Consider the following 17,828-nt stretch of genomic DNA (forward strand, 5'->3'; position numbering starts at 1 on the left):
CGTGTGTCATTGTGTTCATGTCCTGTGTATGTGGGTCTGAACACGTGCTGCTCTAAAGCCAGTACATTTGTTTGTTTTGTTTGAAAGACAACTTCCGAATGAGGCAAATTAGCATAGATGGCTCCATTAAAAGACCCGATTTCACTCAAAGGCCTTGTTGTTTGACAGTAAACATGACTTTTGACCTGTAACCCTGTTTTAGATACAACAAACACACCCAGACAGATCGCAACCTTACCCTAACCTTCAAACTGGAAAGAATGAAAAGAAAAGACAGCGTTCTTCATCTAAACAATTGATTCAAACACATTTGTCCCATCGTCTTCATCCTGTATATTTTCTCTCCGAACCAATGTTGCTTTGGCTTGCGTGTGATGAAGGAACTTGGCTTCCTCTGATTGTGCAACACATCGCATACTCCTGGCAAGTCGTTTTAAGATCAACGTAAGTTCACGGGTGATGTAAATCATATATACAATAATGCATCATCTTAAATTTTGCATTGTTTTTGTTATAAAACGCCAGTGCCACATCATAAACGTTATCATAACCATGATTCACTGTACAATGCAAATTTATCAACTGACCTTTTGAGTCCCAAATTCCGTTTTCAAAGTTCATTGATGTTTCGCAGAGACACAGTTGAGTAAGTTGGCTACACGGATAAGATGCGTACACTAATAGAAGGCACATTAATGTGTTTTGCCTGCATTCCCATGCAATGTATTGTACACTTTTAACTACTGTTAACTGCTTAGCTGTTTGTTGTTAGGCCTTGATACATTCTTACTTATTAGTGGCACTCACATTTTTTTTTTTACTCTTTTCTAGGCTGATAAACAAGTTCTTTATTTGCGCTTTTTTTTTTGGTCTGTGTGTGGAGTCAAATGTAATTTAAATTAGTGAAATTATCTACATATTATGTAATCATTTTCTTCAGCTTTGCTTCTGGGGTCAAACTGTCACCATCATAATAAATAAAGTTATTAACTTTACTGGCAAGTATAAAAATCTTAACTGCAATTCAAGTGTAAAAATAGATTAATTAATTAATAATAATTAATAATTATATATATATTATTAATTATGATAATTATAATAATAATATAATTAATTATATTAATTATATATATATATATATATATATATATATATATATATATATATATATATATATAAATAATAATAATTAATAAATTAATAGATTAACACTGTTAATATTACAATTGCAAAAACAATAATATATAGTCTTAAGTCATGACAAATGACAAAGAGGTAATACGGAGGTCATTTATTATGCTTGTCTACCTTGTTAGGATGTAAAGGATATGAGTGTGACTCGATTTACTAGTTTTTCGAGATACGAGCTGTCGATCGAGCATTTTTTTACAGACTTGAGATACAAGCGCTGTATGGTGGCAGGGAACTCTACTCAACTCATTTCATGATAAGCAGCAGTTTAGCAACTAGTGAACAAGTCGTCCAAAAAAAAAAAAAGAGTCTTCTAGCTGTTTAATGTCACTCCCACTTGTAAGTTTACTGTCAAAACATTAAACATATGGGTAGAATTACAACTTGTGGATTTAAACAAGGCAAACAACTGTCAAAGTAAATGCTTAATGCTATGCTAATTAGCATCTATGTTGCAGTGCTTTAACCCTTAAAGCAACATATTGAACACAAATATCTCAGCAACATGTAGACAGACAACGATAACAATACTCACAGTCATATTTTGTGTGTCCTTCTTCGCACCGAACGACTAATATTGACATGCCCCACTGCACACGAGCCAATTTACTGACCTTCGACATGACATATTCCCAAACGGTAATTAAGAAAACAAAACATCTTTCCACTTTCCAGTGGCTGTGTAACATTCTGGTCTTAATAATAAGGTTTCAGCCTGAGAAATTGTTGGTGATTATCTGGTGATTACTGACCTAAGTGGATGCAAGGGACTAATTAAAGTGACCGGCATGACATCCTGGCTCTGTTCAGCTGAGAACCCTCCACAAACATTTGTAATGATGAGGTTAGTGATGAGCGAAACCATTTGCACCACACAGACAGATATTTCTCGTTTTTGCTGCATACTGGATATACTAGTGTTTCCCAACCATTGCATTTTATTTCTGTCAATATATATATTTTTTCATTTAAAATATATATTTGTAGCTCTATCTATGCTGTTGACATATACTGTAGTGGAAAAACTGGATGTCAGAAGGTAAAATAAACATGTTCAATTAAACAGGCCCATATTTCATACTGAGACTAGTTCATAATTTTTGTGAAACTTTTCTAATGTAAAATGGGTGCATTGGCTCAATAAAGGTCGGCAAACACTGGATCAGAAAAGCTGAAGCTCACATGACACTTGCGGTTTCTGCACTCTTTACCGGCACGAGGGCCAACAAGCAGGACAATCAAAGTGCTCTTTGCTGCCACTAAAGCAGGGAGACGGAGCCAAGCTGAATGTCAAGCAGCAGCTGCAGACAGAACAGATACATGACTGGAGTTGACATATCTCATTGGACGAGGTTGTAAGAGTTGCAGTATTAGTGTTGCGGCAAATATTAAGAGAAATGTGTTGCCGGGAGTGTGTGATCTATAGAAAAAGTATTGTCGCTTGGATTATTATTTAAGAAATGTATTAACGATTTTACAAGGTACTTCCCCTGCTTTTACCTCTTATCGGCAAACATTTCCTTTTTGTAATCAGATTTTTGAATTTGGAAGAAATGTTACACTGTCAGCTAAGTGAACTGAACGTACAGCAACAACTAGGTCAAGAAACAAACAGATCATGCGCTATGTGGACAGCGGTATTGAGACACAGTTTCTAAAACATCTTTAACAAATCTATCCTAATTTGGTCCTAAACAGAAAAGTGAGAAATATATATTATATTCATTCACTAATACTGTACACACATTACTGCAAGTGATGCACCGATACCGATGATGGTAATGGTAAATTGAAGAAGAAGAAAAAAGCTCCAATACCATGACACCAATACCATTAAACCAGCCAGCAATAGGCGCCAAGTCAGCTGTGTGCAATACTTCACGGTAAACACGGATGACAACACAAACCGCCTTGGCCGGAGACGAGCTGCTTTCATCATCTTTTTTGCTGGTCGGCTGCAAAATATGATTCACGCCAAGTTCAAGAAAAGTTTGTTTTGAGTTGCTAAATATGTGATTAAAATGAAACACATTTTCATCACAATTGCGAGATGTAAATAAACATAATCAAGTACTAGTATTTGGTATCAGTGAGTACTCATATTTAAGTACTAGTAATCGAACTGGGAAAAAAAAGTGATATTGTGCATCTCTGTATTATTATTATTATTATCATCACTTGAAACAGGTATGTCTGCATGTTAGTTTAACTCAATTCCGATACACGCATCAGTGAACTCTTTTTCTTTCTTTTTATTTTTAGCATATGCTCATGCAAGTGAGCTACATTTAATTAGCATAAATAAGGTCCCACAGAATTGTGCTGCAGGACCTTTTTTAAAAAAAAATATATATATATATTTCAACTTTCCTCGTGTTTGCGCACAACGCGCAGAAGAGGAAGGGGCTTGTCGTGTACCAAGGAAACAAGTTTGAGTTAAAGTGGCATGTCATTTCCTGGTTATCGCTTGACTTTGGGATACGAGAAACAAACTAGTTAGAGTGGCTGCCGTGGAAAAAATGACTTGCCGAGATGCGGACCAGCATCGGCATATTTGAGACCGGGTCTCGATTCTTAATTGACAATGCATTATCTTTGTGCTGTGAAGAAGTCATGTCTGCCCTCATGCAGCCTGTTCACTATCAGAGGTTTTATGCATAGTCAGCTAATCTCAATCTTCTGTTTATTCAATCATCCATCACTTCAAAATATCACTTCAAGTCGTGTGTGTGTGTGTGTCACTATTTTTGATAGCATCTCTTTGGTTCTTTTGTGAATGTCAAGGTTTTGCTTACAAATCCTAATTAAGGAGTCTGTTGAAAGGTTTGACCCACAATCGTGACCTATAAGACATTGTGTTCTTGAGATAGATGTAGTATAAAGAAGGTGGTGTGAGGGTAAAGACAGGAAGGATGTGGTTCACAAAAAAATTGATTAAAGCAATTTTTGATGTAAATAAGTTGTTTTATACACTTAAGCGATGATCCTGACTGTTACCACTAAGATTTTTATGTTGCACCCTGGAAATGTTATGTTGTTGCTGTGAATTATTGTGGATCTTTTGCATGACTAGCATCTTGTTTGGTTGATTTTTGTTAAAAAAAAAAAAAAGATGGCTCATGCTTTTCCTCTGAGTTAAATCTCTTTGCAACATCCTGTTACAAAAATCAGGTCGTAAGGCTGACTGGAGACACAGTGTACCACTTTGCTTTTTTTTTTTTTTCACAATCTTGGTCTGCATTCCATTTAGTTGATTGTTGTGTAATTTCATGATCACTGACATGACTGGGCCAGTTTAATTAGCTGATGTTACTGTTGCTATATGATATCTTTTTCAGTATTTCTGCTCTGGGGATCAATTAAGGACCAATTTAATATTTGTGTGTATGTTAGCACCGTACTCAAATCTAAAGCCTTTAAAAGGCAGTAATTTATAGCTAAAACATGTTTTAGTCATTTTTAGTGATTGGCTGGGAGAAGTCACATGCTTTTACTGTCTTAAAATGAAGCCAGAGATACTTAACGTTTCAACTTTTTGATCCGTTTAGTATATTTGCATTGTTACATAATAGCACCATGCACAATTCGCTCACATTTACTGTTCCTAGTGTTTGTGTAATGACTTCACCCCCCAACAACATTATGAATATGAAACTGCGGTTCTACATCATTACAAATGACACATACTGTTCAGTAAATACCTAGCTAGTTTGTACTTATGAGGTAATAACTTCTCACGGGTAACTTCTCTCCCTCCCATTCTAGAAAGATGTGGGCTATCTGCAGCAGTGGCTCGAGGCATTTGTGGGGTCCTTTGAAAGACTCATAGATGTTCACTCGCTCGAGCCTCGGAGGTAAGAAGTTCTATCTTCAACACAAACTGCGTACCTTCCCCATTCCCCAAAGCAGATTGAACTTTGACCGATTGCACAGATATCGTTTTGACGTGTTTATCTTCCGCTTAAACACTGCCTCTGTGATGACGCTTTTTTTCCTCCTCCCTCGCATTTCTCATCCCTCTCATCCTCCAGGCTGGAGGAGTGCACCGGCGAGGTGCCCCTGTTACCCAGGGAGGTCCTGGTCTTCCTCAGCACGCAGCTATGGCAAAGTGCCGCGCACCTCTCAGACCATGACCATGACCAGAGCATCAACATACCCCACCCCCTCCTTCTCATCAAGTTCTTCATCATCGTCTGCAGGTTAGGCTACAGTATGGGGTTGTTCTTTTCTGTAAAAGCATGAAGGTGTTTTAATGTTACCGCACCGGGTTCCCGGCTTCCCGCTATTTTTTTTTTCCATAATGAAGCCGCAAATTGTCTTTCCTACTGTATTTAGGCTCACTTGGTTTGTTTTTCTCTGCCTGACGCTCTTGCGCTTCCTTTATAGTATTGTGATCTGATGGCTAAGCCGCATCTTTGTATTAGCCGCAGGGTCGAATGCAAGTGAAAAAAGTAGCGGCTTGTTGTCCAGAAATTACTGTAGCTCTTGGGCCCTCAATACATTAGACTTCCACTAACACACTGTTTCCTTCATCACAATGTTCAAACGTTTTGCGGCTTCAGACAGATTTTTGGTTATTTATTTGGCCTAAAATGGCTCATTTGACAGAAATGGTTGCTGATCCCCGTGTTGGACGTTAGCATAGCATTGCACCTAATTATAGGAAAACTGTGCTAAAAAGTTAAACAAAACCGAACTACAATGATTCTTTCATATACTACTAGAGTGAGCCTGAGTACCACTGGCGCACTAGTATCACACGTTAAGAATCACTGATTTAATTCATTACTGACATAAGGGAAGCTGGCAAATTACAGTTATTTTGTTTCTCCTGACATTGCGACATGAATTGTGCAAAGAGGCTGCAACCCTTCGTCAGGAAGTTCTCCCTTTCATTCTGCGCATACACTATACTGTGTTCTTTACCATAGATGGCCATCTTGCAAACGTTCACTTTCCTAATACTGCATTTCTCTCAACTTCTAGAAACATGGAGAACATCAACCCAGAGAAGACCCCCAGTTTTGTTTTTGACTCGATAAAGCTTTTGAATTTTTGTCTGCATCAGGTATGGCATTTATAAACTGAGCATTAAGATGTTAACGGTTGGTTTCTGATAAAGGTATGCGGGCTTGAGAATTTTCAATCCGTAAATTTCTGTGCCCCTGTCACACCAAATGTTCATCAGATAAAGAATGGAGAAGGGGACCAGTCAACCCTGCAGTCTGTCATGTATTACGGACTGGTGCTGTGGGAGAGTATCTTTGACCCTTATCAGACATGGAGGAGACGGCTGGCAGGGTAAGTTGTGAGTACAGCATGTACAGTCCCTGTAAGTCTGTCGGTGGAATTTATTGACACAAAACTCCACCAAGTTCCATATTATACTTTTAGCATCTTACTCAACCATAGGGGATGTGTAACATCTTGTCTGAGTGCCTCTTGACGTCAAGCCTCAGTAGAGCGGTATTTTGCTGGCATGAGTAGGAGGGCCTGACTCCGGCCTTGTGCGTATGTTGCAGGGAGGAGGTGAGCTCGCTGGAGAGGAACAAGTACAAATTCTCTCCGTTGCCTCTGCCAGAGGAGCTGACCGCTGTCTTCCACGGTGAGGAGCTCGTCTCTGATCGTCATCACACTTGCAGAGCACGAGATATTGTAAACCTGCTCTTTTCTCAAAAATATTTACAACATATGTACTACATATGCTGTAAATATTTTTGTGGCCACTGCTTGCCCTAAACTGGAACCTGCAGTAATCTCAGTAGACCCAGATTCCCTTACATAACATGATTTACAATGATGGTGCTAATACTATTGTTCTATACACTCAATAACCATAATAGGTTAATATAATGTGGTTCAACACAGGTGGCGTGTTAAAAAAAAAAAAGTCGGGCGTTAATAAGACAACAATGCTCATTTTTGATTGGCAGCGCATGAGAGCTATTAATAACCTCAGAGGTAATTTCTTAATGAATAATGCATTAATCGTCATGACAGACTACCGGCGTATGTAGGAGGTGGGTTTAGCATTTGCTACTTATTCAAATTAAGCCTGTTTGGCCTTGGCAAAGGTCAACATTTTGAATTTGTATGCTTGTAGTTTGCAGTGGTGTAAAACGGAAAAGTGTCAAATCCGTTTGCTAAATGTTAGGTATTTTAGTGCAGTTCTACACCATCAACCACAATAATAAACAAATTAATAAACTCACTCAGTGCTCAACAAAATTAGCTTTTTACGTATAGACTTTTCATGGCTCTTGTATTGGATTTTAAGTGTCAAAACAGATCCTGGGCAGAGGTGTCAAATCTAGGTTCAGAAAGTAAAAACCCTGTAACAGTTTAGCTTTAGTAATCCCAGGTCCTAGCTAGCTAGCTCCGATGGTGTTTGTTTACCTTTTAGGGAGCTAGCTAGTTAGCTAGCATCAGTTCGGCTTTAGTCCCAAATGGCTTTAGTCCCAGGTGCTAGCTAGCTAGCTCCGATGGTGTTTGTTTACCTTTTAGGGAGCTAGCTAGTTAGCTAGCATCAGTTCGGCTTTAGTCCCAAATGGCTTTAGTCCCAGGTGCTAGCTAGCTAGCTCCTATGGTGTTTGTTTACCTTTTAGCTAGCATCAGGGGCTAAAGCCAAACTGTGGCAGGGTTTTTACTTTCTTGACCTGGATTTTCCACCGCTGATCCTGGGTCAGTTTTATTAAGGTGTTCGAGTAAATGCTATTTTATTGATTGTCATTCAATAAAGGGATTTTATTTGTGTTTGCTGTAGTGAGTGCGGTGTGTTCTTTTTTTAGCACTGCATAATGTTTATTTAATGTCTCCATTTGAACATTGACCTACGTACGATTTCCTATTTACAGAAAGTCTGCAGGACAGTGAGAAGATCCCAGAGCTTCTCACACTCAAGCTGGTCCATCTCCAGGGAGCCGTCATTAGCGGGGGCAAGGTCTGTCGCCGTATTTTCTGTATCCTCATAATCAGAGTTTATTATTGTCTGGGAATTTGATTACCGTGGATCATCTGGTATTATGTGCCTTTTCAGAAGAATGGTCTCCTTGCTGTCACCTCTCACGCTGTGGAGGACCTCTTCTCCGTGCTGCAAGCTTGGTGTTGCCGGGCCTCCCAGAAGTCGAAGGACACGTCGCTCCCTCGGCTGACCTTGCAGTGCCTGACCGCGATGATCCACCTGCTGCATTTTAGCAGCCCCTCAGAGCGGCAGGTGCAAATCAAGACCATACTGCAGAGTTTCTTCCAGCTCCTTAACTGGAACCGTCCGCTGAGCAGTGAACAGCAAGACAGGCAGAACTCTGAGGAGAGCCTGATCTCGCTCCAGAGTCTGATGCTGAGTAAGATGACTGAATCCAGGCGGGGGTCAAATGACTGACGTGACGATGCAGCTCATGTTACTCTGCTCTCGTTTGCAGCCGCAGTACCTGAGATCCTGCAGTGTTCGGACCGGCCTGCCCTCCAGGCTGTCTTCCTGAACAACAACTGCTTTGAGCACATCCTCAGGCTCATACAGAACAGCAAGGTTAGCCGCCGGGCCGTCGAAAATGTGCCCGTCAGCTTTTGATTCATGTCTAGTATGCACAGGTTTCCTCGTTTATTTTCCTCGTATTCCTCAAATGCATTTCCTCATTTGTTTGCTTGATTGCTGTCTGACTTCCCTCAGCATTGTGTGTCACTTAAATATCAAAACCTACAGTACGTTACGTCTAACTGTCTGCATTTTTCAATTGTACTGTGTGTATGTCCTGTAGCTCTTTCAGAGCAACAGTCTTAGGCCGAAGAGTGAATGTGACCTCACTACAAGTTTACTCACAGAGGTCAAAGTGGACCAGGTACTCCCCCCAAATAAACCTTTGGTGTTTATTGATCTGTCAGCAGGAAACTCAGCCTTCTCTCCACTTGTTCACAGATACCACTTGTCTAAACAGGAAACTTTAGACAGGAAGGCAGGCTTATGAAGACTGATATGATAAGTGTCACTTGGGGTGAGACAGTGACCTTATCTTTGCACATATATTGCGAGAACAAATTTTCACTTTATGACAGTAAAGTTGGACACTAAAAATGAAGACACACATTTTCAAGCAGCAAAATGGTGTGCAATTTGAAACACCTGGTAGAGTGCTGACAGAAAACATCACTGACATCGTTTAAAATTGGTGGGCACTTTGCTCGGACATCTTGCGCAATGATCCTTGATTGGAGGGGAAATGTTACCATAGTTAGATCATCCAGCTTTTACTGTATGTCCATCCATCCACTCTCATTCACACTTGTAGACAATTTAAAGTCTTCAGTTACCATGCATGCATGTTTGATTGGTTGAATGAAGACTGGCTTAGAACTACATCATGTCCGGAGCACATAATTGCAGATTTGACCTATTAAGCTCAGCTACTCAAACCAATGGGATTCTTGTTTTAACATGAAATAAACTTTAGCTAGATATGTTTGTGGGGGGTGGTCATCAAGAAACCTTTATGTGATGTAAGTTTTAATAGGGGAAGAGAGAGACAGCTCATATGTATCATACGGTATTTATTTCTAGTTACAGGCTGAATTCCCTGTTGATCTCACTGGACTAGTTTTTAAATAGTGCATGAAATGGTGGTTGATGCATGGCTCCTATTACTTCCTTGGTTGCTGGTTTGGTGGCACCAGCATTAAAAAAAAGACCTCTTCCTGGGATTGTCTTAATTGTCTCTCTTTCTTTTCCCTGATTGCCTCACATAATCCTGGTGTGGACAAATAACTGTGCTCCTTTCCTCCCACTTCTACTTCAATCCTATTTTTCGTTTATGGTGAACAGCGCACATTTTGTCGTGTTGCATCGGCATGATGAAATTCATTTCCTTGTGTTGATATAGGTGATGGAGCGAGGCTCGGACAGCATCACAGTGCATGCGTTAGGAGTCCTTACAGCCATCATGAGTAACTCTCCCACTGCCAAGGTAAAGACATCATCACGTGATCATCTTTGGTCCAACTGTACCGACATTGATCTTCAAGTAGGATACCTTTATGCGTCGGCCACTCCGGACGTTATGACCACTTGTGCATTCTAATACAATCCAGTAGAAAAGTTTGACCAAAATCTCTGAAGCAACCCCCCTTCGCTCCCGGCTGTTTTACTGGATTTTAACTGATTTTGCAAGACCCACAGAAGATTGTGTTCTATTGCTATAAAAACATGGAACCTACCAAAAGAAAGATTAGTCTCTTCTTTCATCAGGGAAAAAAGTATATTTGTATCTGTTTGTTTCATCATTATTCACAAAGCTTGTTGCAACATGGCCCAGATTGATCTCTTATACTCTGCCGCCACCTGCTGGCCGTTTTTTGTAGTAACTACCATTGCTTTAAAAGAACTCTTCAGGTCAGAGTCTGCCTCAAAGCCTTCTGTATGCTCTATCATAAAAAACATTTTTAGGACCATGGCACTATTTAAAATAGAACGTTTTTATAAATTTTTGGGAGCAAATTAATTAATGTTCATTAATGTGGTTGTAGCTTACAGTATGTATATATATATTGGGCTGAACAATTAATCAAATTCAAAATTACATCACATTATAGTAGAGGGGAGGAAAAATTGGCGGGGGGCCTAAAGCTTGATTTTGGTGGGTTGGTAGGCTTTATTTTTTTTGCATGTATATTTTATTTATGTAATATCTAGATAAGTTAGACATACTTGTTTCACGTAGCATGAAAAGGTAAGGTGATAAAGCCATGTAATACAAATTAATGATTGTTTGCGTTTGTGGAAGAAAAATACATGGCAAGAGGACCTTGACAAAACACAATTGTAATATATGGGGGGAACCCAATTAAAGATAATTTTTCAAAATCGTTAAGCCTTAACATATATTCACACAGTAAATATTACGGTAATGTCTTCACCAGAATAGTCGCAGCTTCTGAGGAAGGCGGTTCTTCATTCATGTCGGAAGTCTCATTGTATTCCAATAGGCCTCTTGCAAGTGTGCCAATTTTGCATTCCCTGCGGAGTAGCTTTCGACTCTATTTCTGTCTCTTTCCCACAGGAGACTTTCAAGGAGAGGATCGGCTACTCCCAGCTCTTTGACGTGCTCAAGAGTCAAGGTCCGCCCACCAAAAGGCTGCTGCAGGAGCTGATGAACATGGTGAAAAGCATTTTCCTCTCATTATCCGCTCATTGCCTACAGAGAGAAGTCCATTTTCTCTCACAAATGACCTTTTTAAATGGCGCCAGTCAATCTCACCCTCATTATGATCCACTTCCGTGTTTGTTCCTCTCCAGGCAGTGGAGGGCGAGTATGCCCACGCACACCACTTAGGCATTAGTAACGACCAGCCCCTGCTGTTGCTTCTACAATGGCTCCCTGAGCTGCATGGCCATCGGGAGCTTCAGCTGCTGGTGGCACAGTGGCTGGCTACCGTATGCGGCGGCTCTCTATCTTGCCGGACGGTGGCGGTGGAGGCGGGCATGGTGGGAGCTCTCCTGCAGGTGCTCTCACAGACGCAGCACTTGGACAGGCAGTGTACAGATGCCCTGCTGGGCCTGCTGCAGGACCTGGGCTCACTTTGCCTGAAGCCCGAGGAGCTAAAGAGCCTCTTCAAACTGCTCAGGCTGGATCAGGAAAACGGCGCGCATCCATACTGCGCTCGCATCATCCAAGTGCTCTCGGCGATGGCGGCGCGAGAAGGTCGTGACAGCGCCTTGCAGTATTTTGATCTCACACCCCCTATGGCGGGTATCATGGTGCCCACAGTCCAGCGATGGTCAGGCAGCAGCTTCGCCTTTCATGCTTGGCTCCGCCTCAATGTGGACTTCCCCCTTTCCCCGCCGTTAGACTTCAACAAACCCGCCGCAAACTTGGCCACAGCAAGTCAACATGACATGGGAAAAGGACCTCGCAGGAAGCAGCTATACAGGTAGAAGGGCAGTGACTTTTGTCTCGTAGCCTACTGTATATTTTGTTTTTTAAAGCTTTTGTCTTCCATGAAGTTTTTTCACAGCTAGTGGAACAGGACTGGAAGCCTTTTTCACAATGGAGGGCGTGCTGGTTGTGGCTGTTTGCACTAAAAAGGATTACATGGCTGTCGCCTTGCCGGAACTCCCACTAGCTGACTCACGCTGGGTGAGTGCAGTGAGGACTAAGCCTCTCCCAAATATAAACGCAATGCATCAGGGAAAATATTACACCTCATTTTTTTGGTCTGGATGTTTGACCTTAAAATAGGGTATGGTAATTAGGGATAGACCAGACGATTATTGGCACCGATATTGGGCATTTTGATGAATATCAGTATCGGCCTTTTTAAAAAATCTGATGGCCGATATAAGGTCAATCTAAAACCATTTAAATCTCAAGGAACTATTTATTAAAAAATTCAGTTAACTTTATAGGAGATGCTGCTGACCCTGGGAAACTTTTTGTTTGATATTAAAACAAAGAAATATGAAAGTTTAAGATTTCAGGTATTTTAAAATTTTGGAGAAAGCTATTTTTTTTACTGTAGAAAACTATAGTGAGCTATGGAATTTATTTATTTATTTATAAGTTGCCATTTACCTTTAAGACAAACTTATAACCTTGTGAGCTACCTGAACATTGTATTAGAAATTTCAAAGAATGTCTATTGTCTAAGATTAAAAATAAAAAATAAATCTACATTTTGAAAAGTCTGAAAAGTTGTTCAATAAACATGCTTTAAGACATTACAACAAAGTCTGAAAATGAATATCGGCTCCAAATATCGTTTTTTGGCCTCCTTGACTGCTAATAGACGGCATCTGTATCGGCCCTGAAAAAAACATACCGCTCTATCGCTAATGGTAATCAATGAATTGGTCATTATAAGGGAGTGCACTACTTCAGCAACCAACAGAAGAGCTATTGATTGTGTTTGTGGTCTAGACCACTGCTTTGCCACAACTTCACCATGCAATGCAATACAAACATATTTAGACATCTTTCTCATCACACTAAATGTACATTAATGTATATAAAAAATGTACAGCTAATCAATAAATCATAGTTAATAGTTTCAAATTTTGTAAAATCCCTACCTTTTTTTCTTTTTCTTTTTTTCGTATTAGTGTAAGTAATTGCACATCCACTACAGTAGGTGGCAGTGGTGCTCTCATTGTCAGAGAGTTAGCTCCTCTGCAGAGATGTACTTACAGCATTTTTATAGATAAATGATACTGTTTGTAGTCGTGGCAGAAAGTTGGCAGGGAGTGGGGTGCGAAATATTTTCTTTCCCCTGAACGGGGCGTAACAAAAAATATTTGAGAAGTACTGTTTTATTAGTAAGTATAATAATAATAAGTATTTATAATATAAATTATTTATTATATTTACAGCATGCAGTAGCAATAGTCCACATTCAAGGTCGTCGTCCTTTTGGTCACAACCTGGTCAACATCTTCATCGATGGAGAGTTGTCCAAATCCGCTCAGATTCGCTTTCCATCCTTGAGTGAGGTAAGTTGCACTTGTTACTTACTTACAGAGTTGAAATAAATATGATATGCATCTGTTTTGTATTTGTTTTCCTTGCAGCCTTTTACTTCCTGCTGCATCGGCTCTGCAGGCAATCGGACCACTACCACCACAACCTCACCTAATCTACCCACAACCTTGTCTTCCGCCCAGTCCCCGGAATTCGCCTTTCCCGCCAGCGCGCCCTCCCTAATCCGCTCACAGTCCTTTCCAGCCAACTTTGCAGGGGGCCGATGGGGCTCTCTGAATGACTCTACGGTGCAGACCATCTCAGCCGGGCTGCAGGACACAGAGTGGGGAACACCGTCTTCTCTGGATGGACTCCTGGGCACTGCCTTCATTTGCCATGAGCCTCTGCAGCCGAGCCAAACAAAAGCGCTATACGCTGCAGGTGAGATGCATTGCTTTAATACAAAATGGCAGTTGGGTACATACATGTGCGAAATCTTGCATTTTTTCCTCTCACAGGCGCAAATCACGTGCCCTTATTCAAAACGGATGGAGAGTTGTCCGATCTTAATGGCAAGCTTGTGCTTTACTACACTCCTCAGGTAACTGACAAAAGTTGTGAAAGTGTTAAAATCAGCTTCTACATTTGATCATTTATTGCCATGAATTTGCTCATGTGTATGTTTCAGGCGTTCAAGAGCCAAATATGTTTGGATTTGTCTCCTAATCATCAATATGATGGCCGGCTAACAGGACACAGGGTCATCAACTGGGATATTAAGGTTAGATTCACGTAAAGATACAGATTGAATATTATATAAATAGTAGGGGTGTCAGGTGATTAAATTGTTTTAATTATAATTAATCGCATGACTTCAATGGTTAACTCAGGGTTGATCACAAATTTTATATCTGTTCTATTTGTACAAAACAATGTACAATAAAATATTTTTATAAGTTTTCATACTCTTGTTAATGTAAAAGTGGGAAAAATGTTAAACTAATAGAAATAATAATTTGAGTCATTGATACAGTCATTTCATATTAATTCATAACATTGAGTTAAAATTAAAAAGATGTGCTGTACTGTAAAAAATGAGCGATATTGATTTGTGTTGAGGTAATTTTTCTGCCACTAGATGGCATAATTGCATTTGTAAGACATTGCTGACAGCTCAGTGCATTTTTCTTAACTTGTGAAATCCTGCACATTTTTAAAATTGTAAAATACAACTTGACCCCAGTCTCCACAAACATATGCATTATTATAAAATGTATTACTGCAAAAATTTTGACCTGGACGTGTCTGTTGGGTTGCGACTGGAATTCCCCCAGAACAGGCTTTCCAAAGTAAGGGATGGTCATTAATCGCGCGTAAAAAAAAAAGTGTGGCGTTAAAGGAACTTTAAATTAACACACAAATTTTGACACCCCTAATAAATACCGGTAGATATTTTCAGCTTTGACAGTATCTACCTCGGTACAGAATACATATGGGTCTCTTTCTGGTCGTGTTTCCTCTGCAGGATGCCATCAATGTGGTTGGGGGTATCGGGGTTTTACTTCCTCTCCTTGAGCAAGTGTGTGAGGAAGAGCAAGTGTACAACGGCGCTCAGGAGATCTCAGAACTGCTCGGACCAGAAGTGACATCATCGCGAGGCCCGGCACCCATGCTGCTGCCACTCAAGTCTTCAGGTCAGATTCTGTTTCGCTAATTGCACAGGTGGTGTTAGATTTCGCATTCATTGGAGGACAAAAGTGTTTGGTACAGAATGATTTTCTTTAACTTGACTAAACAACTGTCACATGTTCTAATCAAGGTGAAAATCAGTGCTTAACATTCATAACATTTGAGGAAGACTTTGACATTAATAACTGTTTTGTTGCATTGTGATTGTCAGCAATTTTTTTTCTCTCTCCAGAAGCAAGACTGGAGAGAAATAGCATCGCGGCCTTCTTGCTGATGATGAAGAACATGATCCGTCGTCATCCTGTCAATCAGGAAGGCCTGCTGCAGTGCCACGGGCCCAGCATCATCGGAGCTATGCTCAGCAAAGTAAGACTGGCTAAAAGTTCTGGCAGTGAGCTCATCAAGAAGTGCTAAATGTCAAATGTTCTGGAATGCGCATGATAAAGCCTCAATTGTCCTCCCTGCAGGTTCCAGGCATTATGATGGACATGAACGTGTTGATTGCATGTCGGCTGCTACTCGATCAGGTCTTGACCGAAGGGAATGGTCCACTTCTGCAGCAGTTCTACCAACACCTGCTCTTTGATTTTCGCATCTGGACCAGAAGCCATTTTGCTGTTTGTCACGGTGAGCATAAGCGGCTACTGTGTTGCTGATCGATGCACCCAACCCTTTCTATCAAAGGGTGTTTTTGATGCTTTCAAATGTAAATAGAGGCTGAGTGGTGAATTACATGGTTTAAGCAATAGGAAGACATTTTGTATTGTGAATTCATTCATTTCTTTCGTACAATCCGGTTTCTAAATGTCACACTGAGCGAATGTAATTTTCCTTTCCAAGATCACGTCCAGTACATCTCGTCTGTGATACACAAAGGAAAACAGCGCTTGAAGAGGAAATACGGAGTTCAGTACATTCTGGATACCATTCGGACTTACTACAGGTGAACTTTCATTCGCTTCCAAGGGACGGTGAAGAATACCGAATACGCCATTTAATCCAGTTCCTTCATGTCTCATTCGCAGCACGGAGAAAGATGGCGGCTGTCTCCTTGACGAGAAGCAGATGATTCAGACGTCTCTGTTTGCGTTGCTGAAAGACTTCCTCAGGTCTCCGACGGCCGAAGAGCTCCACAGCGTCCTGGCATACATTCTGAGTGCGGGAGACGAGCAGCAGGTAATGATCACTAATGTCGTTTTTGTTGCTTTTTCTCTGCATTTTTGAAACGTGTCACACAGTTGTTGATCCCAGTTCACATTGGATTCTTGGGCAGTTTTTGGCGATGGCATCATTTCAACCCAGTGGTTGGGCATCAGGTGCAAATCTGAACAAAAGTGCAGGGTCAGAGTTTCTGTCATTTTGGTACCAGGTTTGAGTGTGTTCACATGCTGTAATGCACTTAATACATAACACGAATTGTGTTTGTTTATTAGTGAGTAGAATTTGGTGTAAAACTCTCTAAAATTGTGGTGCCATGTTTTTCCCCCAGTGATTTAACACATATTCTTTCAAAATTATGGCATATGCAATATGCAGGTGGACATAGAGCCAAATGCCTCTTTTTGTCGTTCTAGTTAACATATACCATATTCTATGAATAATATTGTACTTTTTTGGACACTTTACTTGTCCCAACTAACCCACACCGACGCGTCGTTCTTGCACGTCTTTGTTCAGGTGGTAAAGGCCCTGGATGTGCTGTATGAGCTTTTGCAAAGCAGCCCTCCTCGTGAACAGGTGCAGGCTGTGCTGCTGGAGTGGGGAGTGGAACAACTTTACAGTCTTCTTCTCAACCCAAGCTTTGGGGACCAGGCCAGGGATATGGTCTTTAGGGTCAGAGTATTTTCTTTTTTTCCTTTTTCATATTATTTTTTTTCCATCTCTCTCTCTTTCTCTCTCTTGCACTCACTCACATCATCCATTTTGTCTGCAGGTTTTATACAAAATCCTGAAGAGCGAGCGTGTGTCAGAGCGCAACAAGCAGCGCCTCAAACTTAAGGACTTCGGTTATCTCGGCCTGGTATTTTTCCTTGAAGACATGCCCGTGACCATGACAACTGTGCGGCGTCTGTACAAGCAGGTCCTTGCGACAGGTATTGCAATTAAAACAAGTGAGGCCTTTGCAATGCTAAATGGGAAGCACTCGAATATATGCGTGATCACTCTGATGGACAACAACTGACAACAATCGAATACAGAAGAACAAAACAATGGTTAAATTCTTTCCTTATTTTGGTTGTGCTGTTATATTTTCCCTTTATCCATGGCTAGTTAAACTTTTTGTGATTAAATTAAATAGAACTACAGCAATTGTGTGGGTGAATTTCAGCATTTAATTTTTAATCCAAGTAAAACAAAAGGGAGTGAAATAAGAAATAACGTTATAACTGCCTGCCCTCAGACTCGAACCCTAACTTCAGAGACCTCCTGGCTGTGGTGTGTCTGTCCCACAGAGCTGACCTGGCAGTCCGCCTTGATATTTGTCGCGAGGTCAGACTGATTTTCTGC

The 17,828-nt window shown here is 40.6% G+C and overlaps 1 protein-coding gene across 2 annotated transcripts in view; it reads left to right on the forward strand.

Annotated features, from left to right (window-relative positions):
- The window catches only part of nbeal2 (neurobeachin-like 2), a 39,730-nt gene that overhangs the window by 4,793 nt on the left and 17,109 nt on the right, over positions 1-17,828 (forward strand). For both annotated transcript variants that reach the window (XM_077575670.1, XM_077575672.1), the window contains exons 2-26: positions 4,957-5,045; positions 5,223-5,390; positions 6,178-6,259; positions 6,380-6,492; positions 6,714-6,796; positions 8,046-8,131; positions 8,228-8,531; positions 8,610-8,716; positions 8,946-9,026; positions 10,062-10,145; positions 11,238-11,336; positions 11,474-12,108; positions 12,182-12,314; positions 13,544-13,663; positions 13,742-14,072; positions 14,150-14,232; positions 14,320-14,412; positions 15,157-15,325; positions 15,553-15,686; positions 15,788-15,947; positions 16,161-16,263; positions 16,346-16,496; positions 16,998-17,153; positions 17,254-17,413; positions 17,722-17,810. In XM_077575670.1, the coding sequence (XP_077431796.1) occupies positions 4,957-5,045; positions 5,223-5,390; positions 6,178-6,259; positions 6,380-6,492; positions 6,714-6,796; positions 8,046-8,131; positions 8,228-8,531; positions 8,610-8,716; positions 8,946-9,026; positions 10,062-10,145; positions 11,238-11,336; positions 11,474-12,108; positions 12,182-12,314; positions 13,544-13,663; positions 13,742-14,072; positions 14,150-14,232; positions 14,320-14,412; positions 15,157-15,325; positions 15,553-15,686; positions 15,788-15,947; positions 16,161-16,263; positions 16,346-16,496; positions 16,998-17,153; positions 17,254-17,413; positions 17,722-17,810 (3,813 nt within the window). The remainder of the gene's footprint in view (positions 1-4,956; positions 5,046-5,222; positions 5,391-6,177; positions 6,260-6,379; positions 6,493-6,713; positions 6,797-8,045; positions 8,132-8,227; positions 8,532-8,609; positions 8,717-8,945; positions 9,027-10,061; positions 10,146-11,237; positions 11,337-11,473; positions 12,109-12,181; positions 12,315-13,543; positions 13,664-13,741; positions 14,073-14,149; positions 14,233-14,319; positions 14,413-15,156; positions 15,326-15,552; positions 15,687-15,787; positions 15,948-16,160; positions 16,264-16,345; positions 16,497-16,997; positions 17,154-17,253; positions 17,414-17,721; positions 17,811-17,828) is intronic.

Source organism: Vanacampus margaritifer, chromosome 9 (genome assembly GCF_051991255.1).
Source record: "Vanacampus margaritifer isolate UIUO_Vmar chromosome 9, RoL_Vmar_1.0, whole genome shotgun sequence".
NCBI classification, from domain to species: Eukaryota; Metazoa; Chordata; class Actinopteri; order Syngnathiformes; family Syngnathidae; genus Vanacampus; species Vanacampus margaritifer.